The sequence below is a fragment of the Phyllostomus hastatus genome, unplaced genomic scaffold (genome assembly GCF_019186645.2).
Source record: "Phyllostomus hastatus isolate PE091 unplaced genomic scaffold, TTU_PhHast_1.1 phas_scaffold_28, whole genome shotgun sequence".
Classification (NCBI taxonomy): Eukaryota; Metazoa; Chordata; class Mammalia; order Chiroptera; family Phyllostomidae; genus Phyllostomus; species Phyllostomus hastatus.
Window position 1 is genome coordinate 18,033,094 of NW_025334022.1, and position 27,907 is coordinate 18,061,000.

The following is a 27,907-nucleotide window of genomic DNA, read 5'->3' on the forward strand; positions in this document are numbered from 1 at the left end:
ATATGAGTAGAATATATGTCTTCTATGAGTAGAATATATACATGTTTTCATGTAATGTACATAAAATGAGTAGTATATATGAGTAGAATATATACATGTTTTAATATAAAAATGATGTGTTTTTTCCAATATCCTTGAATTGCAGAGCTTAAGGAAAATAGGGTAAGTTTATGCCACAGCTTCACTTTACAAGGAATAAATGCAATCACAAAATAAATTTTTCCATGGATCTCACGTATTTCCTTCCTTCAGTTTTCCTTTCACTTCAAAGTAATTTTTTGTCAGTTAATTTGAGGTCTATGCCTTTAGTACTGAACTAAAATAAATGTGTTATCTGCTATACCAAACAGGAAAGATCCTTACTCTATCAAAATAATAACTTGGATTTGAATAATCCAAAAACATATGCAAAAAGAATTAGTGGTCATGCATTTATTCTTTACATATGATTACATAATTCAATGAACAACTAAATTAGTTTCATCTCATCTATACCCCTTCAGCTTAGAATACAAGTCACTGTTTTTTGTTTTTTTTTGTAAAGGTGATCATATCACAAGGAGACAGTTGGTCATCAAATAAAATGAATTATATGGTGTTGATCTCTTTTTATTTTTGCTGGTAGACTGTGAAAAAATATATAGATACAGATATATACACACACACAAGGAGCACTGAAGGTGACAGAATGAGATTTAAACAGGACTGAAATATACATTAAGCAAACAAGATAAGAGACTCAAATACCAAGGACAAGTATTTAACTATAAATAAAAGGTCACTGGCTTGACATTTCACTATGTATTTTTTTTCCTGCAGACTAAATTCAAAAGTATTTTCTAATAGGCTTTAGAATTAAAGTATTAGGAAAAAGTAAAAAGAAATAGATTCTGAACTAACTTGACAGGACAGATGAGATTTGCAGGCATGGGGTGCAGCATGAAATCATACACAGAAAAAGAAGTAAAAATGGCAGTAGAGAAAATATGTCTGGGCACACTGAAATGAAAACTAGGAGGAAATGAAAGAAGAATGCAACCAGGCAGAATGTACTTCAGAACTTTTTGTGTTGAGAACTCTGAGTCAGAATTTCAAAGGGAAAGAAAAGAACTAGTAAAAATAATGTGAGAATGGGGATTGTTGTGGCCCCAACCGGTGATTTAGGAAGAGGATTTCTGGCAACTGTCTTTTGAATACACTGGCAGGGAAAATACACAAAGGCAGAAATAATCAAAAAACAGATTTTGTTCTTCTAATAGATAGGGAGAAAGAAGATGGCTGAGATACATACTTATCTGAGACTAGAGGAACTATAGGTAGACTTATGATCATTATGATTCCCTTTGAACAAGGCAACAGCACTGGCTATAATATTCATAGTAGCATATCAATTACTACTACTATTACTACTAATAATAATAATGGTATAGCAATCAACTGAATATTTACTATGTGCCAACCTTTTAACTGCTTACTTTGAACATGTTAATTCATTTTATCTTATTGTTATTATCATTTCCATTTTACAAATGAGGAAACAACCTTGAAAGTTCTAATGAGTAGTTCACGTTTATAGAACAGAAGCTGGGAACAGAACTTTATAAAATCTAACTCAAAATGATCTGATCTATAGGCTACCTTAGTAACTAAAAGTATTATGATATGATATAGACATTGACATAGATATAGATATTTAGGCATTTATAGGTATAGATAAACAGGTATTTTAGGTATAGATAAACAGGTATTTAGACTTAAAAACAAAAACGGATATAAACTTCATTCCATACTTCATTACAGTTGTTTCAAATTGTTTTGGCCAAAACTATGCTTATTAGGTATATTCATGTAAAGTGTCCTTAATCTAAGAATTAAAAATCACCATTGTAAAATTTACATATCATTCTATGTAAACATATCCTTGATATGCTTTCACTCAAAATATTTCTTAAATTGAATATATGTATTTAAGAAATAAATTTAGGCCCTAGCTGGCATAGCTCAGTGGATTGAGTGTGGGCTGCGAACCAAAGTGTCACAGGTTTGATTCCCAGTCAGGGTACATGCCTGGGTTGCAGGCCATGACCCCCAGCAACCGCACATTGATGTTTCTCTCTCTCCATCTCCCACCCTTCCCTCTCTAAAGATAAATAAATAAAATCTTTAAAAAAGAAAGAAAGAAAAAAATTTAGAAAAAATTCTAGTACAGGACAGTGAAAAATTAATAATAGCCCTGAAATGATCTAATTTCAGAATTGGCCTTATTTGTGACATTTCTTATGTTTCAAATTATAATACCCATTCTATAAATATTGTTATTATTCCATATTAGTTATATATTAGTATATGTACCTGTAGGCATGCAGATGTGTTTCTAAATTCAAGGACCACTGCTGGTGGAAATGTAAACTGGTACAGAAACTATGGAAAACAGTACCATACTTCCTCAAAAAATTAAGAATATATTTTGTTGTTTAGATTCACACTGAAATAGAGGACAGGCTGACAGTGACCAGAAGGGAGAGAAGAGGGAATTTGAGGGGAGAATGGGAAGGGTTTACAGGAACAAATATAAAGGACACATGAACAAAAACTAGGGGGGTGGAAATGGGAGGCAGGTGGGGAGGGATGGGTGGGTGGGCTGGAATGGGAATAAAAGGCAGAAAACTGTACTTGAACAATGACTAAAATAAAATAAAAAAGAAAATTAAGAAAAATAAAAAAATTAAGAATATAGTTACCATATGACCCAGCTACCTTTCTTTTCGGTACCTACCCAATAAACTTGAAAACATTTATTTGCAGTTATATGTACCTCTACGTTCATTGCATTATTCATGGTGGGCAAGACAAGGAGATGATCAAAGTGTCCCTCAATAGAGAACTGGATAAAGAAGATGTGGTACATATATACTACTGGAATACTACTCAGTCATAAGGAAAGATGAAATACTGCCACTTGTGACAACATGGATAGACCTTGAGAATATCATGCTAAGTGAAATAACTCAGTCAAAAAAAGCTAAGAACCATATGATTTCACTCATATGTGGGATATAAAACTGAAAGTAACAAATGAACCAATACGAAAAACAAACAAAAATTCATAGGCACAGACAACAGTATGGTGGTTACTAGATGGAAGGGGCTAAAGGGATAGTAAAAGGTAAAGTGGGTCAAATATATGGTGGTGGAAGATGATTTGAACTTGGGTAGTGGGCACACAAAACAATATACACATGATGTATCATAGAAATGTATACTTGAAACCTATATAATCAAATTAAACAATGTTACCCCAATAAATTTAATGTAAAAAAATGAAAAGCAATTGCCAGAAAATTGCTACTATAGGTGTAGGGAGTACAATTTTCCATCACATTATAAAGTTTTTTTTTAATAAAAAAGAAAGCAAATAAATAGTGCTTTGGAGATATAGTTTGTCTTGTAGTGCTATTGTGGTCCTTGAATCACAAAAGCAACATACTAGATTAAAGAAATATGCTGAGGATTTGACTGACAATACCCGACCAGCAGAGACAACCACTAAACAAAAATATTTTGAGGTTTATAGACACACATTTTTCCCCTTCAAAGGATACTAACTGGTTTATCTAGATTGTAATAAACTTGGGAAATGTATATGCTTTTGAGTCCTTACTGAAAGTCCTCAGAGTTATAGAGAAATGTATTTACTAAAGTGCAATTTCAAATATATGATTTATGGCACACTTTTTGTATCTAAGAGGGAAAATGTACTTCTCCACATATATAATGCCATCTTCAAAAAAAGGTTTCCTTAATCCTCACTTTTCAACTTCTTACTAGAGTAGACAATACTCACTAACAAACAAAGCTAATTAGCTCAAATTACACTTTTAAAGACATTTTTGCCCCCCTCTCCTGTTCCTCCGTGGTTCCAAGTCCTGCCCATTCTAGTCCAATGATGCCCCTGCTTCCTACCACACAGGCTGCTTAGAATAACAATGAGATCTGTGAGATGCCACCTTACTGCTCCAACCTTATAGTCAACAACTTTTCCATTTGACCTAACACATTCTGCCACTGGCCTTGCTCATATTATTTGCTCTCTGGAAAGCATGTCCTTCTCATGCCAGTAAAAATACTCTTCTCAAGCTTCATCCTTTTGGCCTCTTCCAGAAACCTTCCCTTATCTACACATTCTAAAGTACTTTCTTTTTTATCTAAACTGCAGTACATTATATTTTGTGTAGCATTTTTCATAGTCATCCTTGTTTTCTAAAATATCTCTATGTATATCTTTTCTTGACTCCTAGGTTTTAAACATCCTCAAGCAAGAAATGTCTCACAATCATTTTAACATCACCAAAAGCCCCACAGTATGGTTCCTTTGCAATCAACATACACTCTAGTGTCTATGGAATGTAAGAAAGAACAGACTATACCACCAGACTAATGAAAGCTTCAATAACCTAGCAGCGTTAAAAATAAAGTAAGTCTAAAGCAGGACATTAAAACACACTATGCTGTCAAACGTAGGCTAATAGAAACTGTCTTCCTGTTTTTATATAAAAACAGGAAAAATGAAATTAATTTTAATGAATTATTTAATTGTACCACTTAAAAATATATTTAAGCAATGAATAGTCTCAACAGAGTTGCAAATCAATTACCTTTGCTTGCACTTTCTATATGTTCCAGTTCTTCAGGAAATTTCAGGATATCCCGGTGTTTTTCCTCACAAATTTCAGCAATGAAATGCAAGAGGGTTGTTTTTTGATCTGCTGATTTTGTATCTCTGATCTGGAATGAGATACAAAAATTTTAGTATTTTTAGTAACATAAATATAGATTTTTTTTTTCTGAAATGGAATGAATAAACTCAATTTATCACTAGTAATTTTTTAAAGTTCAGAGTAGGTTCCAGTGGGGTCTAGTAACAATGCTGTAGATTTAAAAATGAGTTCCATATTTTAAAAATGAATTCCATATTTTGGATGACCAAAATAAGTGGAAAGTTAAACTTGAATCTATATTTTTAGAAATGTTTAAATTATTATGGCAAAATAAATTATTTTTTACAGTATTTACTTTTTACTTCCATTTCTTGTTTTTTTTTTAATTTTAATCATTGTTCAAGAATAGTTTTCTGTCCTCTACTCCCATCTCAGCCCACCCACCCATCCCACCCCACCTCCCTCCAGTTTCCACCCCCCTAGTTTTTGTCCACATTTCAAACAAACAACCTAACTCTACATCTACAAGAACTGGAGGAACAACAACAAAGACAGCCCAGAGCAAGTAGAAGGAAGGTAATAACCAAGAGCAGAACACAATTAAATAACATAGAAACTAAAAAGCGCAATTCTAAGGATCAATGAATCCAGGAGCTGGTTCTTTGAAAAGATAAACAAAATCAACAAGCCTTTAAGCAGGCTCATCAAGAAAAAAAGAGAGAAGACCCAAATAAGTACAAAATAAATGATTCTTATCACAAGAAAATAACTTTCATTTATATATTGATAAAAGCAGTCCAAATTAACCTATACTTCTGTTATCAGCATTCTACTTTATCCTTTATCACATAAATATATTCTTGAAAGCCAGATTCATTTGTGAGGTTATACTTATTTCTAGCTATCATTTATGCAAATTAATGTAAAAGAGTAAACATGTTTTACCCTCCTTTGCTTGCATTAGCCATCAAAAAGGAGTAACTGACACCTTCTTATGTGGTTTTATAAATGCAATATGAGCACACAATCATGATGATGTGTAAAGTTTATTTGCCTGCTTACACACTATTTCCTTTGCAGACATGGTAGAAAAGGGATGCTTTGGTTAGAAGGGTAAAAATCTTTGAAGTGTAGGACACAAATATGTCTATGATGTGAATCTAAGTATTTTCCTTAATATAGCTCTCATACTAAACAAAGCTGCAAATGAAATAAAAAATTTACTGAAAAACAAAGGATAAATATGGCATAAAGTATTAAGTTTTCTCATTCTATTCAATATTTTAATTCTATAATCCTAAAATGATGGGTTTGTCTACTGATGTTCATACTGATTGGGGATTTTTAGCTTTAAGGATTACTCTGTTTCGAATAAATGAGTATTCTTCACAAACAGGTTTCTGACAAGGCTGTGGAGGATATTTAGGTAATTACAGAGTAATTTAATTTTACTATTTTTGTGACTCAGACAAAAAAAAATACAGTCAGTCAATCAGGCCCATACTGAATCTGTTTTGTGCTACAGCTTTTTAACAATTGTTTACAGACCAATGACATGAACAACTTAAAAGAAACATTAGTCACCAGGCTCAAGAAACAGCCACAGGAGGCATGATATTGAAAGTTTAAGTGGTCACAATTATTTCTTTTAGAATTTCTGGCATTACCTTTTCCCACATAAGTAAAATATTTAAAACTCAGCATTATCATACTGATCCAGTAAGCACTTTAAAATACTACAAGGTTGAAATGACACAACTCAAGGACATACTGTAAGAACAAAAAACAACAAAAACTTCCAAGGCAATTTGTCTTAAGTAAGGCTTGTAGTTGCAGAGGAATCAATGGGAGGCTCACTTTCCTAAAGAGAAATCTTTACCTGTGATTATGGGTATATGGTGTTATGTGTTCACAAAGTCGTTTTCAGAGTATGCTGGATATTCAAAAAAAACAAGAAAACTGACACTGACTTTTTAATACAAATTATCTGAACTCCTAAATGCTGAAATCTAAAAAAAAAAATCAGATGATTAGGGAAAACAAAAGTTACATCTTCTGAAGGGAAAGGAAATCAATCTATATGTTATGAACTTTCTGATGACAAATATACACACAACAAAAAACAAAAATCCACCTAATTTTTTAGGACATAAAACTGTACAAATATAATTTTCTAAATTCACACGACAGAACACTGGAAAATAAAACACAAAAATGAAAAAATAGCATGGTGTTTATATGTCAATTTTATAGGTGATCTAAAACTTCAGCTGTTGACATACATACTTATAAGTGCTTAGTTTTCAATACTTTTTAAGTGATAACCATTCATTCATAATATGTCTGTTAATCTAATTTCTGTTAAGAAATTAGAAATTAGATGCTAATCTAATTGATGCTACTAAGTTTTAGTAGCATCAATGGCTACATTTTAAGAAGATAAATATAGCACAACATTTCAGTTAAATAAATATCTTGGTATCTTTGTCAAAATTAGAAAGAGTTGTAGAAAGAGTAATCATGTATTTTTTTAGAAATGCAATATCCCCTTCAAAGCATGGGCAAATGTGGCCAAGTGCCTGTCTTATCAAGCTAAGAAATACCTTATTTCATACAGGAGACAAACTGATAAATCTGTATTGCAATATTTTTTTAAATAACTCCATACAGAGTCCATTTTAGGGTTTCAAACTGGAAGAGAATAATCATGACAAATATGTAGTCTTGTTTGTTTTTCTCTATGTATATGACCCTTAGAACAATCATTTTAAAATAAAATTTTAATATTAAAATAGAAGGGGGAATAATTATTGCTTATGAGAATATATGTACTTTGTATTATCACATGTTCAGTCTCTCTTACTACATATACACCACTCACACATTAGTCATCGTCTCTCTCAGGACCTATGGTGTTGCTCAATGTCAACACAAAAGGCAAGAAAGAACATTCACCTTCAGCAATTCTAATGGCTAATGGCATTTATTTAATAATTTGCTATTCCAACTGTACTAGCTAGCTATATACATCTCTTGTGGTAGTATAAAAGTAACTTAATCTGAGTTTGTGTCAAATTACTTCTAGAGTATTTTGGGTTAGTTTATTAAGAAATACAATTGTTTTCCATTTGATATCTGGTTAACTAGAAATAATGTTAATTTTACACTAACATCAAATATTGCAATAATAGTTTCCCAGACTGCTTAAGTCTCAATGGTGACTATACACATTTGAAGGTTTGCTGCAGCGAGGGGCCAAGTGCCTGTTTGCGTCCATGCCTCTGCTTCCCTCTCTCCCTCTCACTAATCACTGCCTTTAGAAGATGCAAAAGAATGAAGAAACTGGTCAACCTACAGTTCGCTGTTTTGTATATATTTCTATACAATGAAAACACAAACAGCAGTTTCAGAAATTGGAAATCTTGGAAAAAAATTCAAAACATTTTATATTTTAACAAGCTGAGCTATCAACAAATGATAACAATAAAACTGAGAAATAATTCACTACAATCACTGATAAAGTGCCATCAGTTAATAAACCATGTAGCAATTTTAATTATACTCAACTGACCAATGAATGTTAACCATAAAGATTAATAATTGAATTTATACTAGTTATATCTACCTAATCTCTAATAACTTCCTGATATGGTACACGAATACAAAATAACTTTAACAGAACAAGATTTTTTTCTACAGCAAATTCTGATAATTTTTCTTCTAGTAAATATGAGTGCTATATTATATTATGGAAGATAATGTTTAGAATTGACATATTCAAATACATTTCAAAAACTTTCATTAGGCTGACAGCAAAAATATCTGAACTAACTGCCATGTAAAAGTTTTTTTTTTCATTTCAAATATTCTCATTCAGGCTTGAAAATGTGCAGACTTTAGCCTGTCTTTGAAATCAAGCAGTTTGAGCATAGAGAAGCCAGCATAGCACCAGAGAGAGAGCCTGAGAAAACAACATTTTAATCATCTACTTCAGTCACACTCAGTCCTTCTGTGAAGGACCACTTCTGTAGTTAATTTTCCCTTCTGCCTATATGTAAGCTTATTTCTTCTTCCTCTGTCCTCAGTGGGAACCAAAAATAACTGGTCACTATCTTGTGTATAACCCCCTCTCACAGAGTAAATTTCCCTTCTCATGTGTCCTGTTCTCTAAACCAGTGATTTTCAACCTTTTTCATCTCAGGGCACACAAACTAATTACTAAAATTCTGTACCCCATACACACACACACACACACTATATGTATGCCTGCATACATACATATAGTACATTTATATATAATATGTAATACATATTTTGGGGGGTGATCAGACCAAAAAGCAGGTATAATTTTGATTCATTCACATTGGATGAATATTCTTGTGTTGACTGTTGTCATTTTTTAATTTGACAATCTAAGGGAAAAGAGATCAGTGCCTTGACTAAACAATCAGGTATTGAAAATTGCTGCTGTAAATCCAACAATTTGGATTACAATTACTGAATTTAACCTCCCCACAATGATGTTAGTTATCAAATGTTTAATTTTTTCAGGATGAAATCAAACATTTAGTTTTTCTAATTAACTAATTTTAATTATAAATTAATTTTATAATGAAAAATTAATTATAATTTATATATTATGGAATATATATGAATGGAGTATTTTATATTATATATCCATATATTTAAGAATGGATTATAGAATATATATGTGACAGGAATTATTAGAATCCATTTAGAATTTCCATTGCAAAGGCTCCTATCATCTGCTCAAATAGTATATAAGGTTCTTGGCTTAAAAGGCCCTTTGTGAGCTGGCCTTTGCCTACCTTTCTAATCTGTCCCTGGTATATAGCCTTCTCTTTAGCCTGACAATAGAAAAGAAAAATATACAAGGGACCAACAGTGAAGGGAAGGAAACCAACACTCAAATAAACAATTTAGAAAAAATGGAAGTAATAAACATTCAATCAGAACAGAATGAAGAAACAAGAATGCAAAAAAAACATTTTTTAAGAGAGGCTTAGGAACCTGTGGGACACCTTTTAACGTTCCAACATATGAATCATTGGGGTACCAGAAGGAGAAGAGGAAGACAAAGAAATTGAAAAGTTACTTGAAAAAATTATGAAAGAAAACTTCCCCAATCTGGTGAAGGAAATAGACATACAAGTCCAGGAAGCCCAGAGAGTCTCAAACAAGTTGGACTCAAAGAGTACCACACCAAGACACATCATAATGGAATTACCCAAGATTAAAGATAAGGAGAGAATCTTAAAAGCAGCAAGAGAAAAGGAGAGAGTTACCTACAAAGGAGTTCCCATAAGGCTATCAGCTGATTTCTCAAAAGAAACCTTACAGGCAAGAAGGGGCTGAAAACAAGTATTTGAAGTCATGAAAGGCAAGGACCTACATCCAAGATTACTTTACCCTGTTCAGGAAAGCTATCATTTAAGATGGAAGGGCACAAACAAACAAGCAAAATATAACCAAAGACACTGAAATTGGGAACAGGCTGACAGTAACCAGACGGGAGGGAATTTCAGGGGAAAAGGGTGAAGGGTTTGCAGGAACCATTATAAAAGACACATGGACAATAATGGGGGGGTGGAAACAGGAGGGAGGTGGGAAAGGCTGAGGGGCTGGGCTGGGGTGGGGGAGAAAGGCAGAAAACTGTACTTGAACAATTAAAAAAAAGATGGAAGGGCAGATCAAGTGCTTCCCAGATAAGGTCAAGTTAAAGCAGTTCATCATCACCAAGCCCTTATTATATGAAATATTAAGGGACTTATCTAAGTAAAAGATGATGATCAAAACTATAAACAGTAAAATAACACCAACCCCACAACTGCAAACAACTGAACCTAAAACCAAAACAAAATCAAAACATACATACTAATAAGCAAACAATGAGAAAAGGAGAATTACAGAAACGGAGATCACGTGGAGGTTTATCTATAGTGAGGGGGAGGGAGGAGAATGGGGGAAAAGGGAATAAGAAGCATAGATGGTAGGTAGAAAATAGACAGGGGGAGGTTAAGAATAGTATAGGAAATGGAAAAGCCAAAGAACTTATATGTATGACCCATGGACATGAACTAAGGGGATGATTGCTAGAGGGAATTGGGGGTATCAGGTAGAGGGGGGAAAAGGGGAGATAAAAATGGGACAACTGTAATAGCATAATTAATAAAATATAGTTAAAAATTCAATGGTTCTCTATAATTTAGATCACAAAATTCAAATTTCTAATCAGAACAGATTTCAGCACAGATTTTGGATTCAGACAGAACAAGGTCTGACCCTTCATTCTTTCATCCCCTAGTTGTATGACCTTGGGCAAGTTACTTAACACTCTATGTCTCAGCTTTCCCAGCCATAAAATGGGTATCAAATAATACTTGTGCTTACAGACTTACACAATTGAATAAGGTAATATATTACCATGACCATATCATTATCCATATAAGAAGTGATGGGAGCCAGTTGTAGGGCCATGTACACAAATAGGGGATGTGGAGCCATCTCCACACAGAATTAGTCATAAGCATAACCTTAAAGTCCCTCTATGCTTTGGCCACCTGTTACAATCATGATCATATCCCTACCTCTAGCTAGTATCCTTTACTTAACCCCCTTCAGCCATGCTAGCCTCCTAGCTGCTGCTCCTTGTATTCACCAGGCATGTGTCTTACTCAGAGCCTTTATGAGGGTTTTTTCTCTGCATGGAAGGTTTTGCTTTTACTGAGCTGCATCTTTCACTTCTGTCAACATCTATTCTTAAAAGTCACTTTTTCATCATGGCCTTTTCTACACTATCTAAAATTGTAACACATGCTCCTAATGCCTCTTACTTCCTCCCTCTTTCATTTTTCTTCATAGCAATTATCTCAAATACATTATATACTCTATTTACTTATTTATTGAATAGCTCCTTCCACTAGAATATCAGCCACACAAGTACAGAACTTTTTTGTCTTCTTTTCCACTTCTATACCCAGAATTCAGAACAATGGTCTACACATGATCAGCACTTAATACCCTAATATATATTTGTTGAATACACAAATGGGTGAAGATTTCTATCAATTTTCTTACATTCTTCTTAAACTTAGATGCCCTTCTTCTTTCATCAGGTGGCAGTATGCTACTCCTCCTTTAAGGGGGAGTGGACCAACACTTGTTACCCATCTATCCTGTGCCTATGGGCCAGGCACTTTGATAAGGCACTTTATATGCATCACTTTTTAAAAATTATAATTCTCAAAATTTTCAGTATGTTAGTTATTAGTATGCCCATTTTATAGATAAGTGACTAGATTTAGAGTACTTTAGTTGCTTGACCTAGGTCACACAGTTAGTCAGAGGTGGTGCCAGAATACAGCATAATAACTTATGTATGCTACATGTATAATAGGTACTGGACTGAATTAAGTGTCATGGTTGACAGAGAAGGTGTGTGAAGAGGGGCAGATGTGGGGGTGGGGTTTAGAGAGTGGTGCTAATGAGCCTTTCTCATCATTCTTGAACAGAATTAATAAATTCAGTTTTTGTTTTCTCATAGGGGTTCTATGTACTTGCTACAGCATTTGTTCCACAGCCAGTCTCACCTACCAGATTGTGAACTCATTAAAAATGAGAACTGTATCAATTCTGTTCAGTAAATGTTCATTGAATGAATAAATTTTTGAGAGATGACAATGGTAATTAGGATTAACCTGATGATTAGAGAAACCTTTGGTGACCTTCAAGCACAGTTTCAATACAGTGCCAGGGTCCAAAATAAAAAAGAATGACTAGGAAGAAAGAGGAGTTAATGTGTAAGTTAATTTATTAAAAACAGTGACTGTGGATAATAACTAGGCAATAATTTTAGAGGGGGCTGCAGAGCCAAGAGCTGGAAAATGGTAAGGCTAGTGACAAAAATCACTGTAACTCTTTGCCCCAAATAAGTTCAGCATTATTTGGCCTCAGAGGTTGAAACAATGGAAGGACTAAGAATTAAAAATCATAAGAAAGTAGAATGTTTGGGCAATGACCACCTCACTAATTCTCACAACATGGTCCCTGAACCCACAGTATTGGCATCTTCTAAGAACTTGGGAGAAATGCAAATTTGGGGATCAAATACCAAATCACTAAATCCGAAACTTCAGGGTGGTGTCTATCAACCTGTGTTTTAACATACTGGAAAAATAATTCTGGTATCACCTTCAGGTTATTCTGATGCATGCTAAATTTTGAGAACCACTAGACTTCCTTGAAGGAAATGTTCAGGCAAGAGATGCTTGGCAATTGCCCACAGCTCACCTGTGTCCTCTCATAATTACTTTTACCTGTAATAAGTCGAAGTGTCAACATAATTTCAAAGCTTAGTGTCAATGTCACACTAGAAAGGAACTGTCTAGCAATCTGTGGCATCTGAAGGACAGAATCACTGTGAATGTTCTCAATTAATTTACATAAAATGAGACTGATTTGTATAATTTACTACATACTTATCTAAGAGTAGATGGCCCAAACAATATGCTCCATGCTTCAAAGATTCTAGGTACACTGTCCCTCATCCTTCTCCTAAACTGTATTGAAAATATACTTATATGACACTGCAATATGTCTTGTCTACTCTGTATGACCAGAGTGATGGAATAGATAACCCAGCAGATCATTCAGCCTTTTCAGCTCAAGCAATAGACTTACTTCTATTTGGCAAATCTGAATTGTTACTTAAATATTTACTCAATATTTTTATTTTTAATTGTATTTTTCCATTGTTATTTAGTGCCCTTCTACAGCCCCCTCCACAATCTCTACACTGTTATCCATGTCCATGAATCCTTTTTCCTTTTTGCTTGATCCCTCCATCCCTTAACCTGTCCCCCCCCTACAGCTGTCAACTTGTTCTATGAGTCTGTCTCTGTTTTGCTTGCTAGTTGAGTTTGTTCACTAGACTTGACATATAAGTGAAATCATATGGTATTTGCCTTTCTGTGACTGGCTTATTTCACTTAGCATGATGTTCCCCAGACCCATCCATGCCATCACAAAGGGATATTTTCTTCTTTTTTACTCAAGAATTTTGAATGAGAATACCAAATTTTAGTTCCAGACATCAAGTTGCTATTCTTTCCATAAAAATCTTGTACTGAAAATATATTTCACCACTTCTAATTTCAGGGCTAATGTGTACTGGATTTAAGGAAAAAACACCTCAACACATACATCATACAGAGTTTATTCATATGCAGAGATCAGAATACAGTGGGTGAATGAATGTAAAAAAAAAGTGGCAGGAAGAGGAAGCATACTCCCTGTGCATGACACAGGCACACTGTATTTGATACTTGGCAACCCCATTTGGGGTTGCAGGCCCAGAGTGAGAATGTGTTCATGGATTACTTACCATTACCTTATACAGGAACAAAGCCATGGAATTTATATTCATACAAATCACACCCACCTTGCAGAGTGGCACAGAGAATTATCAGCATGAATAAAAGAGCACACAAGCAGCCAGTGGCAGGAAGATGTTCTCTCCCAGAAAGAAGCAAGAATGTGCAGGAGGAACACCAGGTTTCCTTGCACAAATTGCTGTAGAACGAGTATTTTTCAGACATGAACCCAATGTTCATATAAAGGGCATAAGAAATGAGGTAGTAAAGCAGTGTGGATATTACTAAGGAAAAAGTTTCAGGACACATTTAAGCAGGTCTGTCTTTAACATGTATGAAAATTATAATGCAAAATAGAAGACCTTCTATACAGATTACATCTAAAGGAAGGCCTTCATCCACCGACCCCCCTTTTCCCCTTGGTGTTTATACAAATGGCCATATCAAACTCAGCAAACTTATCAACAGATCCTGTATTCAGGATAAACTGGAATAGCCTAATTCCTCTGTGTCAAGGAGAGTGTTGTGACAGACAGCAAGGTCATGCAATATATATTTGTACTAAATTGTCCTTGGCAAGAAAGGAGAGAGTAAAATGCAGTGAAGGCATCTAGTTGAGTCATTGGGATAAGCCCATCTAAACTACCAATACAATCAGATAATTCAATTTCATTTCTTTTCAGTAAAAATTTCCCTAATCATGGCGTCTTTTATCCCTATTATATTTGTATATTCATGGAACAGTTAATATTTTAGCAATCATGAATGCTTCAGTGCATATATCAAAACAACCACCACTGTTTGCCAGTCTTGATACAGCACATGAATTCTAATGTTAGTCTCCTTTATTTAAACAAAATGAAGTTCTGTGTTCTCTGCCAAGGGTTGTTTACAAATTATTGCTTTTCTCAACACCACCACACATTGCAATAACACTGAAGAAGAGCATGCATTTTTTAAAGATTTTATCTATTTATTTTTAGAGAGAAGGGAAGGGAGGGAGAAAGAGAGGGAAAGAATCAGGAATGTGAGAGAGAAACATAGATTGTTTGCCTCCAGCACGCCCCCAACTAGGGACCTGGCCCGCAACCCAGGCATGTGCCTTGACTGGGAATTGAACTGGTGACCCTTTGCTTTGCAGGCTGGTGCTCAATCCACTGAGCCACACCAGCCAGGACATAGCATGTATTTTTAAGGATTTCAACTTCCATAAAGACATTAGCTCTGTTGCTATCATCAGCTAGGTTTAATATACATGCTCTCCTGGTTTTATTTCTAAATCTGTCATCAAGAATGATTTTCTGGGCTCTACATGACCAGGGCTGACAATAACTCAGCCAAAACTAATTGACAGTAGAAAGACATCCTAATTCTTTATGTAGGCTCCATCTTCCCCATTTTACAATCTTGATGTTGGTATTATAATGATATTTCCAACAAAAACAGAACAGATATCAGTTGTGTAAAAGTCAAACAATTTAAGATTTTTACACTTGTTAGGTTAATTTATGACAGCAATCTGTGAAAGAACAGCATAAACTTGAAACCATGACAACACTAAATAGCACAAGTATTCATCTCAACTGTCAACCTTTAGGCCCAGCAGGCAGGCCATTTGTGATGTTAGTTTCCCAAAGACAATTGTGCTTCCTGCTCTTCCTGCTCCACCTCTCAACATTTTCCCTTCTAGTTTCACTTACTCAAGGACAATGCCCTGCATGTATGTATTAGCCTGAATTAGCCAAGACGAGTGGCAGATCAAACAACCATTTGTACTTATTTTAGGAAAGGCCCGACATAATTAATGGGTTATGTGTATACTTTAAAGGAAAAGCTGGACTGGGACTTTAAAGTCATCTTAGCTAATCAACCTGCCTATGGTAGGTGTATCAAATAAAAATTCCTCTAAGAATAGGTTTAACAAAAAACAAATTACTTTAAATTGGTATAGAAATAGTTTGCAAGCATGAATATCTCTACGGTATTAAGTGGTTTCTTCTCAGAAATGGTTTAAGCAATTAACAGAAACTTTTTTATTGTCATGAGTATTTTACTTAACACAACTGTTTCAAATGTATAAGGTTTGAGACTGGGTGGAACAGTTTTTGAGTTTTTGTTCCTGTATATATAGCTTTAAAGATTATCACCACCACCAAAAGTGTGTATAAAACTGATTTTGCTATGTATATATACTGTAAATAAATCATATTTCATGGTTAATCATTAGTGGTATTAGCTATTGAAGAACTGTAAAAGTCTAAGACATGCAAAATTTGGTAAAGCATAATTAGAATTTAGCATTGAGGAGCAGCAGCTAGTCAGAGGTGAGTTACATAACTATGCTGCTGTTTGTATCTATATCTATTCACTCATTTCGACCACTATGTTCTATTCTACCATATGAACATAATTAATTTGTTATATTCTCCTTTTGAACATTTCCATTATATGGTTTTCATTGGGGGTCATTATTACTGATATTATTACAAATAATGCTAATGTGGACATTCTTTTATTATAATAAAATATACATAAGATAAAATATACCATTTTAACCATTCGAAGGGCAGTTAACTAGCTTAAGTACATTCACACTGTTATACAACCATAATTGTTGCACATCTCAAGAACTTTTTCATCATCCCATACTGAAACTGTACACATTAAACAAAAACTCTCCAACCCCCTCCCCACACACACACCCGACCCCCAGGCCCTGGAAAGCACTACTGTACTTTCATTCTTTATCAATTTGACTATTATAGGTAACTCATATAAGTGGGATCATACAGTATTTGTCCTTCTATGTCTGGTTTATTTCACTTAGCATAATGTCTTCAACATTAATAAGTGATTTACAAATATTTTCACCGATTCTGTAGGTTGCCTGTTTACTCTGTTGATAGAGTACTTTAATGCTGTTGTCATTCTTATACATGTCTCCAAAGTCTTTATGTAAAATAGTTTATTTGGAGAATGTATGAGGAGTGGTATTTCTGGGTATTATATATTCAGCATTTCTAGATAGAACCAAATTGTCTTTCAAAATAGAGGTACCAAGTTACATTCTCACCAGCAGTTCCCTTTGATACATATTCTTACTCATACCTGATACTATGACATTTGTAAAATTTTGCCAATCTCATGGCTATGAAATTATATCTCATTATGGTTTAATTTAATTTAATTGTAGGCCTCAATGTAAAGTGGCACACTTTGGAAAACAGTACCTTTTAAAATTGAACCTACACTTTCCATATGACCCAACAGTCTCACTCCTAGGTATTTATCCTAAATAAATGAAATTTATATCTTATGCATGAATATTAATACTAGCATTATTTGTAACAGCCAAACAATATAGATAGAAAGCAAAACAATAGTCCATCAAGTGATGAATGGAAACAATGTGATATATCCATAAATGGAATACTATACAGCAATAAAAACAAACTACTGATAAATACCGTATTATGCTAAGTGGACATCAAACCAAACACCAATTAACACAAAAAATAGCATTACTGGATGATTCCATTCATATGAAATTCTATTTTAAAAAAGGTGAAACTATGCTAACAGAAAGCAAGTGGGGACTGAGTGAAAAGGCTCGTGAGGAAACTATACAGGTTGATGTAACTATTCCCTATCTTGATTGTGCTGAAGGCCACACAACCTATACAAATAATGAAAATCATCAGACTGTATCCCCAAAAATGAGTAATTTGATTTTCAGTTATGCTTTAGTAAAGTCAATTCTAAAAATTACAGATTAATTAATCTTGGTGTTTTGAAATGAAAGCATCTCATTATAATTACATAAATATAACTCATGGATGTATGAGTTAACTTCATCAGGTTTCTTATATCTTTTTACACTGAGGAACGGTGTTTTATTTTATTAATTTATAATTCATACTGTTTACTTCCAGAGAGTGTTGGAATTGGTGGTTATAAGAGTACTTTGGAGCCCTGGCTGGCATAGCTCAGTGGATTGAGAGCGGGCTGCGAACCAAAGTGTCGCAGGTTCGATTCCCAGTCAGGGCACATGCCTGGGTTGCAGGCCATGGGCCCCAGAAACCGCACATTGATGTTTCTCTCTCTCTCTCTTTCTCCCTCCTTTCCCTCTCTAAAAATAAATAAATAAAATCTTTAAAAAAATAAAAAAATAAAAAAAAGTCCTTTGGAGTATAAAGGTAGTGGATAATTTTTTTTAGCATCAAAAGTAAAGATAGAGATTTGGAGCTAGACAAAGGAAATCAAAAAGTAGACAGAAAAATGCCAACTGGCTTTCAGGCAAAACAAAACAAAAACAAACAAAAACATTTACTTTCCACATAACATAAACTTAAAACTATGACCTTAAATAACATTGGTCTTAAAACGGCTCCTGAACTCTGTGGTTTGCCTTACAAATATGCATACCAGTTATTACATTATTTATCTCTATAAGAGCAAATGTTCTAAATTTTAAAAATGCCTTATAAATATTTTTTTACTAAGTAACTCAAAAGAAAATTACAGGTTAATTTCAAATCTCTCTTGGTTGTGAACACATTTTACTTCTGAAATAATGACAACACAACAAAGTCCTAAGGAGAGGCTTTCAGAAGGTGATGACTCCCTGGCCTTTCTTGTCAACTTCATGACACCCGAGATTTGGAAACACAAAGGGATTTCAATGTACCAGACTCTGACTGATGAAAAATCCTTGGCATTTTGCTTACACATCTCTCTCCAAATGCTTTTCCACTTTCCTCAGAACAGGTTTCCAAATAAAACATTCTGTTTTAAGATAAGTATCTAGCTATTTTCTTGAACTTTAAAACTGAATTCCTTTCTCTAAACAGTCAGCCTCAGAATAGTTTATGTTTCCTTGTAGCAAGTTGCTTTGCTCCTAGAATGATACCTCATACAAAGCATTATACAATGACTTTCTTCATTCTTATTGATCTGTAAAATAACATGATATTGTCTTATTAAAGGAAAAAAAAAAAATATATATATATATATCCCAATCAGTGAACCAGAAAAAGACCAACATATAGTAGTCACACAGTAGTAGCATTATATTACTGTTTTTGAATAAGTATTGATTAATTTTATGCAAAATTTAAAAATAATAACATTTAATTATAGTAGAAATACGTAGGAACTTAGAGAAGTAGTTTTCAAAGATACTTTATTGTAGCATAAAAAGGGAAGAGAGTATTCTGAGAATATTGATAGTGAAAAAAAGCATTTAAGAAAGAAAAAAAGGGCAAGGCTTTGTGTTTGTCCCCATGACATGAGTCAGAAAAAGAAAAACCTAGGCAATTTTTGGGGGGAAGAGAAGTAAGGTACATGTGAATAGGGCTTGTATTGTGCTTTTCCTCTCTAAAGAAGTGGGACAGCTTTACAGTATGGACTGTTATGGATCACAGTATGTTATTATCTTACAGTTAACCAGTATTTATAAAGCAACATAAATTAGGTTTTGAGTATGCTACTATATAAAAGCCATCCCCGCACCCCCACCCCAACCCTCTGCCTCACTTCCACTGTTTACCTCCCTGACTCCCGCTTTTGAATTACAACATTCTGTATCTGGCAACCAGCTCATAAGGCCCTCACAGACTGGAGATGCATGTTTTATTCCTCTTTATATCTGCAAAATATCTAGCACAGGGTTACACAAAAAGTAACTGCTCAACAAATGTGGCCAACTTGCTGCCCAATTACTAGCTAAAAAGTATTTATATGTACACTTGCCCCTTGAATAACATTGGTTTGAACTGTGTGGGTCCACTTAGATGGAGAGTTGTTTAATACAGTTGGCCTTAACTGCAGTTTTCATGGTTTTGATATGTAGTTTTCGATAATACAGTTTTTCCTGTGTGATTGGTAGGATCCATGGATGTGGGGGGCTGACTTTAGAGACAAAAGGTATATGTGAATTTCCTACTGTTCAAGTATCTGTACCACCAACCACCATATTGTTGAAGAGTCAAGTGTGCATAAATAGATCTTATATTCCCTAAGATTATCACAGAGACACTTGATGTTCACAGTTTTATTTGAGTATTAACTGCTTCTTTATAAATTCCCTTTCATAGTTGAGCTTTTAAGTTGTGCCAGGCCTTCATTATTAGTATGGCTTCCTTTGATAGGAAAACCAGTTTGCAAGATAATCAGTCACATTCAGTCATACTAACCTCGTTTTTTGAACAACAGTCTCATACAGGGTCAAAATCCTCTTCAAAAAGAAATTTCATAAAGTAAAAAGGTATTTGTTTTCAAACTTACTAATTATATTCACTAAATGCTGTTCAGGTTGTCAACTCCCCCACTGTGAGAATTACAAAAATCAGTCATAACTTTAAACTCAGAAAATGACTAAGCCAGTTGGGTTCATTTAAATCCTTTAGAGAAACATTCTTAGTGGTAAACAAAGGAAGATATACAGCTAGTCCCATTAATCAACTCTTTTTTGTTTTTGGTCTGCTTCAGTGCTGAAATTGTTTATTGTCAACCCCGATATATGGGGAACTCATCAAAAGTGTGTTGTTGTTTTTTTGTAAACTAGAGAATTATTCATCTCTCCTAGCCATACTACCTAACAGAACAGTTAATTCTATCCATTGTTTATTCACAATGACATCAACAAGTATAGTTACGGCACAGTATTAAGCTGTGTTTTTTATATCAGTATAAGATTATTTTTAAATGGAAGAAAATACAGATGTATTCATCCTTTGTGTTTCCTTGAAATGCATCTGTATTTAATGATCCATAAAACTATCACTCACTACAGTTTTATGTACAAATATATATTGCTGAATTTTTAATAATTATTAAAGTCAGAAGGAATATAATTTAGCAACTCTGACTTTGTTTTTTAAATGCTTTTTACAAGTTTGTCAATTTATGTATAAGAAGAAATATAATTCAATTCTGTTTCTCTCTGATCTGAAAATCATTCCTGATTACATCTGTTTCATTTTCTTTCTCTCTTAATTTGTCTCTCATTCTCTGTGTCTCTCTTTCTCTCTCTCTTTACACACACATACAAATACACTTTTTGACTTGATCTAGCTTTCAATTCTTTTTCCTTGATATTTTCCTTACGTAAAGGTTTCAAAACCTGGAATGTCTTCCATATTAAAAAGTCCATGGTTTTGCATAGGGGAGGACAATAAATAGGCATAGCTAGTACACAAGGCAAATATGTATGTGTATGTGTGTGTATTCATATTACCCACCACAACAAGGAAGCACATGTAACTGTAACTCAGAGTTAATACCAGGGATAACAGCACAGGCTTCATTCAAAGTATTAAAAATCACAGTTAAGGGTGTGTCTCTTTAGAGGACAGAACATTTTCAAATATATAAGTAAAATAGAAAAAATGTTGAGAGAAAAAAAAAGAAAACAATGTCTCCAAAGCAGTCAGTATTAACAAGGAATGTTCATCAAGTCTGCATCAGACAAATTACATTTACAAACTACTGTTCTCCAGAGAATTTAATAAACTGAAAATGGAGGGGTTATAATGAAGTTTTCATACAACCTATATGTTGTAAATGTCATAATATCTAAACAGATATAATCAAATTCTGAGGAAACAAACAAGTGCTACATTTAACAAATTAGCTGAGTAATTTCACCAATAAATGTAAATTAACATATATTTCAACTTAGAGAAAAATATTTAAATAAACTCATGGAATGGCTGTAGTTTTAGAGGCAAGTAGGACACTAAAGGTGTGAGTTTGTTTCCTTTGACTAGGACTCAAGTTTTCAACAAAAGAAATTCTTTTAGATATACTCTTCATAACCATGATAATTTGAAGAAGTAGATCTACAAAACTGATTAATTCCTATGCTCAACACAAGTTTGCTTTTTCTTCATTCTCAATTCCATAGTGTAGGCTCCAGAGAACAAGAAAGATATAATGCATCTCCACATTAACATAAATCTAGAAAATGGTGTGATCACTTGGAAAAACTGAGGGAACCATCTTAGAAGAAAAAAAACACACACTACCACCATTAAGTTTTCTTTCTACTTGAGGAGTCAATGTCTATGTGCAGACCACTGCAGTACAGAGACAGAGAGAGACAAGTGCCCTCCCTCTTGGTAATAAAAAAAGAGCTGATTTTGTAACTGAAGGACAAAACACATGGTAGTCTGTTCACGGGATAACAAAATCAGGAAGCCATGATCATAAGTTTCCAACCTTTGGAGGGCTGCACTTTTAAAGAAGGCAAAAACTCAGGAGAAGCCTCTGTTTTGTTCAGGTATTAAGTGACATGAAGGGCACTGAAGGTGAGAACTTTGGATTAGATTTCCAAGATGGTATCTAAGCATCTTGATTACTAGAGAAATGAGATTACTGAAGCAATCTTTTGGTACTAACATGTGCCCAATGCACAAGTCCACATGCATAAACTAAAAATATGTGCTGTAGGATATATAATAAGATATGGGAAGTTAAAGATCTTATGGATAATTATTTCTTTAAAAATTAATTTAGTGTTCTATAAATTTAAAAACTTCCAGACTTATTGACTCAAGTAATATTAATGCTTGCTGTTTGAAAATTACACAGTTTGGTATACTGATTTATATAAAGAGTTCCAGAGAGCAATAACCCCATGACACAATAATAGAAACTGAATCTAAAATGTCACCACTGGCATAGTGCCACAGTGGTGCAACATTTGTCTTTAAATTCAAGAAACTATTCAGTGATTCTCAACAATGAGAGCCCATTAAACACAAAAAAGTAAAACACAATGGTCATAAATAAAGTTCAACTAACAACAAAGCTGAACAGAGATAACCATTTAACATTAAGAACAATATCCTATTCTCATGTCATTCTATGATGCTTAGTTATTGAAGAGGTTCAAAAATGGTGAATGCTCTTGCTTCAGTGTAATACAATGAGGCACAGACAAACTCTTAACCTGAAAGGCTTGTGTCTACTGGTCACGAATTATGAATAAATGTTACTGTGTATTACTATGTGATATGATGCCATTGTAAATGCCAAGTACCATGAATGAGCTCCTGCGAATTTTGCTATAGAATGGGAAACTGATATATAACTGATTACAACCAGTGAATCAGAAAGACTACCTACTGAAAACTCCCCTGCAAACAGCCCCACAGGAAGGAAAGTTTAAAAGACATATAGGGAGAAAAAAAGAAAGGTTGGAAAGAAGAGCTAACATTCCATCCAACACATACTTGATAGTCTAATCTTACCTTACATGGAATTTTTCAAAGACAAACTATATCCCACAAAGCAATGTTCTTCTCAGCAAATTATCAAACACATCTCCCCCAAATTCAAATAATGCTAAACACTGGTAGAAAAAAGAACATATTTCAGTGAACCAAAAGAGACCATCAAATTCTAAAAATAGCTTGAGTCACTGAAATATTTTGAGTCCCAGGAAAATCTGAATTCCAGCTCTTCCTCTGACACTGAGTAATCCTGGGTTAGCAATCTCTGGAGAGCAGATCCTCATTTGTAAAATACTGAGAACAGCAATCCGCCTTGTCTACACAAAATGTATAGGACCTGGGAACCTACACATACAAAGCAACTGATAGCTCTATAATTATTCAGATTATCAGGTGATTTATTTATTATTTAATAATAAATAATTAATAATATTTATTATTAAAATATATAGGCTCTACTGCCTGGATACATTAAAATCTTTTCAGGGAAGAGAAACTTTGCATCAATATGCCTACATTTACTTACAATTCAATTTGAATTTTAAAAAGAGAGAGATTCCTCATTTCATAGGTTACCAGTCAGAAAAACCCATATGTAATTTTTCTCATTGTCTGAACACTAAAAATGCCAAAGCTTGTTCTTTAACGCTTCCTGGAAATGAGCTACTACAACCAAACCTTCCATTATACTGAAATGAGAGGCATTTTGCTGCAAGGATTTTAGACACAGAAAACCTAGATTTAAGCCTGAATTTAAACATTTACTAGCTTTTTAGTCTTGAAAAATCACATAACTCATTGGGCTTTAGTTTTCTAATTTGACAAATGGGGTTAATGATAATTAACCTCCCTGAACTGCAAGGAAAGCACTTTATAAACTGTAAAAACACACCAACCAAAAGTGTGGACTACTGACCAGTATTTACTGACTTTTCCTAAGGTGACTTTTAGTATATCCTATAGTGGTTATTTTCTAAAATATCTTTGGTTTTAAGTGAATAGTTCTATATTTATTTTTCAAACAATATTTGAGGGTAAGTTGCTGGTTCATATTTTTAGCAAATAATACATGATTATGTTTTTACAAATAAACCATAGCAACATTTTATGATTACATATTCAATAGGTTTGCTGTTAAAAAAATAATCATATCTGAGAAGTACTAAATTTTCTTGCTTAAAAATTAACACTCATTCTAAACATTCACAACAAATCCTTTAATTAATCAAGCTCCTTGGCTTTCATTCAATGGTAATTTATTGAAGACTTCAAATACAACTGACACTGGGAGATATAATGTAGAATAAAATAAACATCCAAACTTCATGAATTCAGAGTCTTGTAAGAGAAAAATAAATAAAATAATAATAGTAAAGTGTGGACAGTTCTATTGGGTTGCTCGAAAAGTTCATTTGGGTTTTTTTTGTAAGACAGCTCTAGTACGGGTTAGTTGTCTTTAAAGTCATTTGAAACAATTTTGTTAGATTGCATTGTTCAGCTGTCTTATCAGCGTGCATTTAAAAAACTTATCAAAATTGATGATTTTTTGTGTAACCATTTTAATATTGAAGATGGAAGAAAATATGCAACATTTTTGGCATTTTATGCTTTATTTTTTCAAGAAAGGTCAAACACACACGCAAAAAAGATTTGTGCAGTGTGTGGAGAAGGTGCTGTGACTGATCAAATGTGTCAAAAGCAGTTTGTGAAGTTTCATGCTGGAGATTTCTCGCTGGACGATACTCCATGGTCAGGCAGACCAATTGAAGTTGACAACCATCAAATCAAGACATTAATTGAGAACAATCAACATTATACCACACAGGAGATAGCCATAATACTCAAAATATCCAAATCAATAATGCTTGGTAAAAAATGAAAAATGGGCCCTGGCTGGCGTAGCTCAGTGGATTGAGCGCGGGCTGGGAACCAAAGTGTCCCAGGTTCGATTCCCAGCCAGGGTACATTCCTGGGTTGCAGGCCATAACCCCCAGCAACCGCACATTGATGTCTCTCTCTCTCTCTGTCTCTCTCTCTGTCTCTCTCTCTCTCCCCCTTCCCTTCCATCTCTAAAAATAAATAAATAAAATCTTAAAAAAAATGAAAAATGTGTCTTTTATTTTACGGAAAGAAAAATACAGACTTTTCAGCGAACCCAATATAATAATTCTCCTCACAATGTGCACTGGGAAGCAAAGAAGAGCAAAAGGGCAAAACTAGATGAAGAAGAGTAACAAAGGACATTATAAAAATGCAAAAGGCAAGCTGTTTTAGTTACACATTTAAGAGAAAAGGAAATGGAGTGTAATTAGGAGCCCAGGGTCCTAGCTCTATGTTTATAAATAAAGTGACCAACTGTCCTGGTTTGCTTGGGACTGTCTCAATTTTTGCACTAAAAGTTCCACCACACAGAAAGCTCTCAATCTTGGTATAGCCAGGACAATTATAAGGTTAAATAAGGTCATAAAGGCATATATTCAATAAGGACACTGATTAGTCTCCTTATATGAAGAAATTCAGATATCCATATCTCTCTCTCTCTCTCTCTCTCTCTCTCTCTCTCTCTCTCTCTCTCTCTCTCTCTCTCTCGGCTATGTGAGAACTTTGTGAGAACACAGCTGTCTGCAAGCCATGAAGAGGGCCTTCACCAAACATCATCTAGGCTAGAACCTTGATCTCAGATCCAGTTTCCAAAACTGTGATAAAATAAGCTTCTGTTGTTTAAGCCAGCAACCTATGGTATTATTATGACAACCCAAGCTGACCAATATATTAACCAAAGTATTTCACTGTTTAAGCACCACTTTTTTAATCTGCAGACTAAAAAGCCTAGACCAGATACTTCTGATGTGAAGATTCCAAGTTTATATGAACACAATCCACATAATTTCAGCTAAAAATGATTAGACATTCTGAGGTGTTTAGAGTGCTTAGATATGACTTTTTTCCGTAGGTGTTTTTTAGATTTTCTCTTGGATTGCATGTTTGTAAATTTTGCTTCCATTGACAGCAGTCATTCTCCTTATAAAACATATCATCTGGTACATAATCTATTTCATGATGAAACTGAACCTATTTCATATTTGTTCTTACAACTTCTATGAGGAAGATGGATGCTTTTCCTTTGTATGCTGGGGTGACGCTTGTAACATTCTGTCACTAATATCATGTCATGGACTCTGGGAAATGAGGTCATTATATGTTACATATAAGTGATGAATCTTAGAAAAGTAGCACAATTACATTATCATAATATGTCTGATGACCTAAAGATACCTAAATTTTACTTTACAGTAAACCCAAATGTTTTCTTCAGGTTTGTCATATAATATATTTCACTTCTGTACCAAAGCACATCATACAACTGTATTACAATTTGTTATGTCTCTCTGACTAGAATGACCAGAAAGTCATAGCAAAGGTGAAGAAAATATTAACTTAAGGCAAAAAAAATGGATTTTGGCCTCCATAAGTTATCTAATGGGCTGTGAATGATTTTCATTCATTCATATATATACACGTATATATACATACACACACACACACATACATATATATGTGGCAAGATATCCACACTAGTATGTAAAGAACTCTTTTGACACCCTGCCTACCAATGTTTTCATTTGTTTCCAATACACACTCAACATTCCAGGCAGTGTGGTTTTCTCATTCATCCTCAAACATATGATTATTCCTGGTTGTGTTCTATCATTAAAAATAACTATAAGCATTCATTTAATATTATAAGTTTTTCTTTTTAATTATTTCTTTTTAGAGAAGGACTGAAATATCAATGTGAGGGAGAAATATCTATCGGTTGCTTCTCATACATTCCCCAACACAGGACCGAACCCACAACCCAGGCATGTATCATGACTGGGGATCAAGCCAGCAATCTTTCGCATTGCAGGATGATGTCCAACCAACTGAGCCACACCAGCCAGGCAACTTATAATTTTTCAGAGAACTCTGACAAAGATCATTCTATTTGACTCTGAAAAAAACCCTATCAAAATAAACAAGGAACACTGTATTTCCTTATTTACAGAAGAGAACACAGGTTCAGAAAGAGGAGGTGACTTAGCCTTGAACACTTGTCTAGTGATTAGCAAAACAGAAGCAAAAATGCAGGTGCTGAGCCCAGTGTTCTGTATTGTAAGGTTAAGGCTTCTTCCCTTCATACAACCATATTCTACCTATTCTTCAAGATTCTTCTGTTTCCAATTTACCTTACTGCCTATCTTCATCCCCATCCTGCAAGAAGGGGGAAAATTTATCCCCTTCTCTGAAGTCCTGCTAATCTCAATGCCCATTAATTTTTGTATTCATTGACAGTGTATCTTGTGATGTTACATAATACTCTCTATACATATTTCCTGGATACTCAATGGTACCACAAGCTTCTTGAGGTTTTTGTGAGTCTGTATTATAGCTGTCCCCCTGGTGTACCAACCATCCCTTTGTTTTGCCTTTGAGTCTGTCTGATGTCCCTTCACCTGCCCCTGAACTTTGGTATTCCTACCTTTGTTTAACAGTGGACTCTGGGGCATGACCAATCTTC

At 34.2% G+C, this 27,907-nt stretch overlaps 1 protein-coding gene across 2 annotated transcripts in view; it reads right to left on the reverse strand.

The window, feature by feature from the left end:
• DIAPH2 (diaphanous related formin 2) overlaps positions 1-27,907 on the reverse strand; it is an 881,199-nt gene that overhangs the window by 457,015 nt on the left and 396,277 nt on the right. For both annotated transcript variants that reach the window (XM_045817492.1, XM_045817491.1), the window contains one exon: positions 4,656-4,785. In XM_045817492.1, coding sequence (XP_045673448.1) covers positions 4,656-4,785 — 130 coding nt within the window. The remainder of the gene's footprint in view (positions 1-4,655; positions 4,786-27,907) is intronic.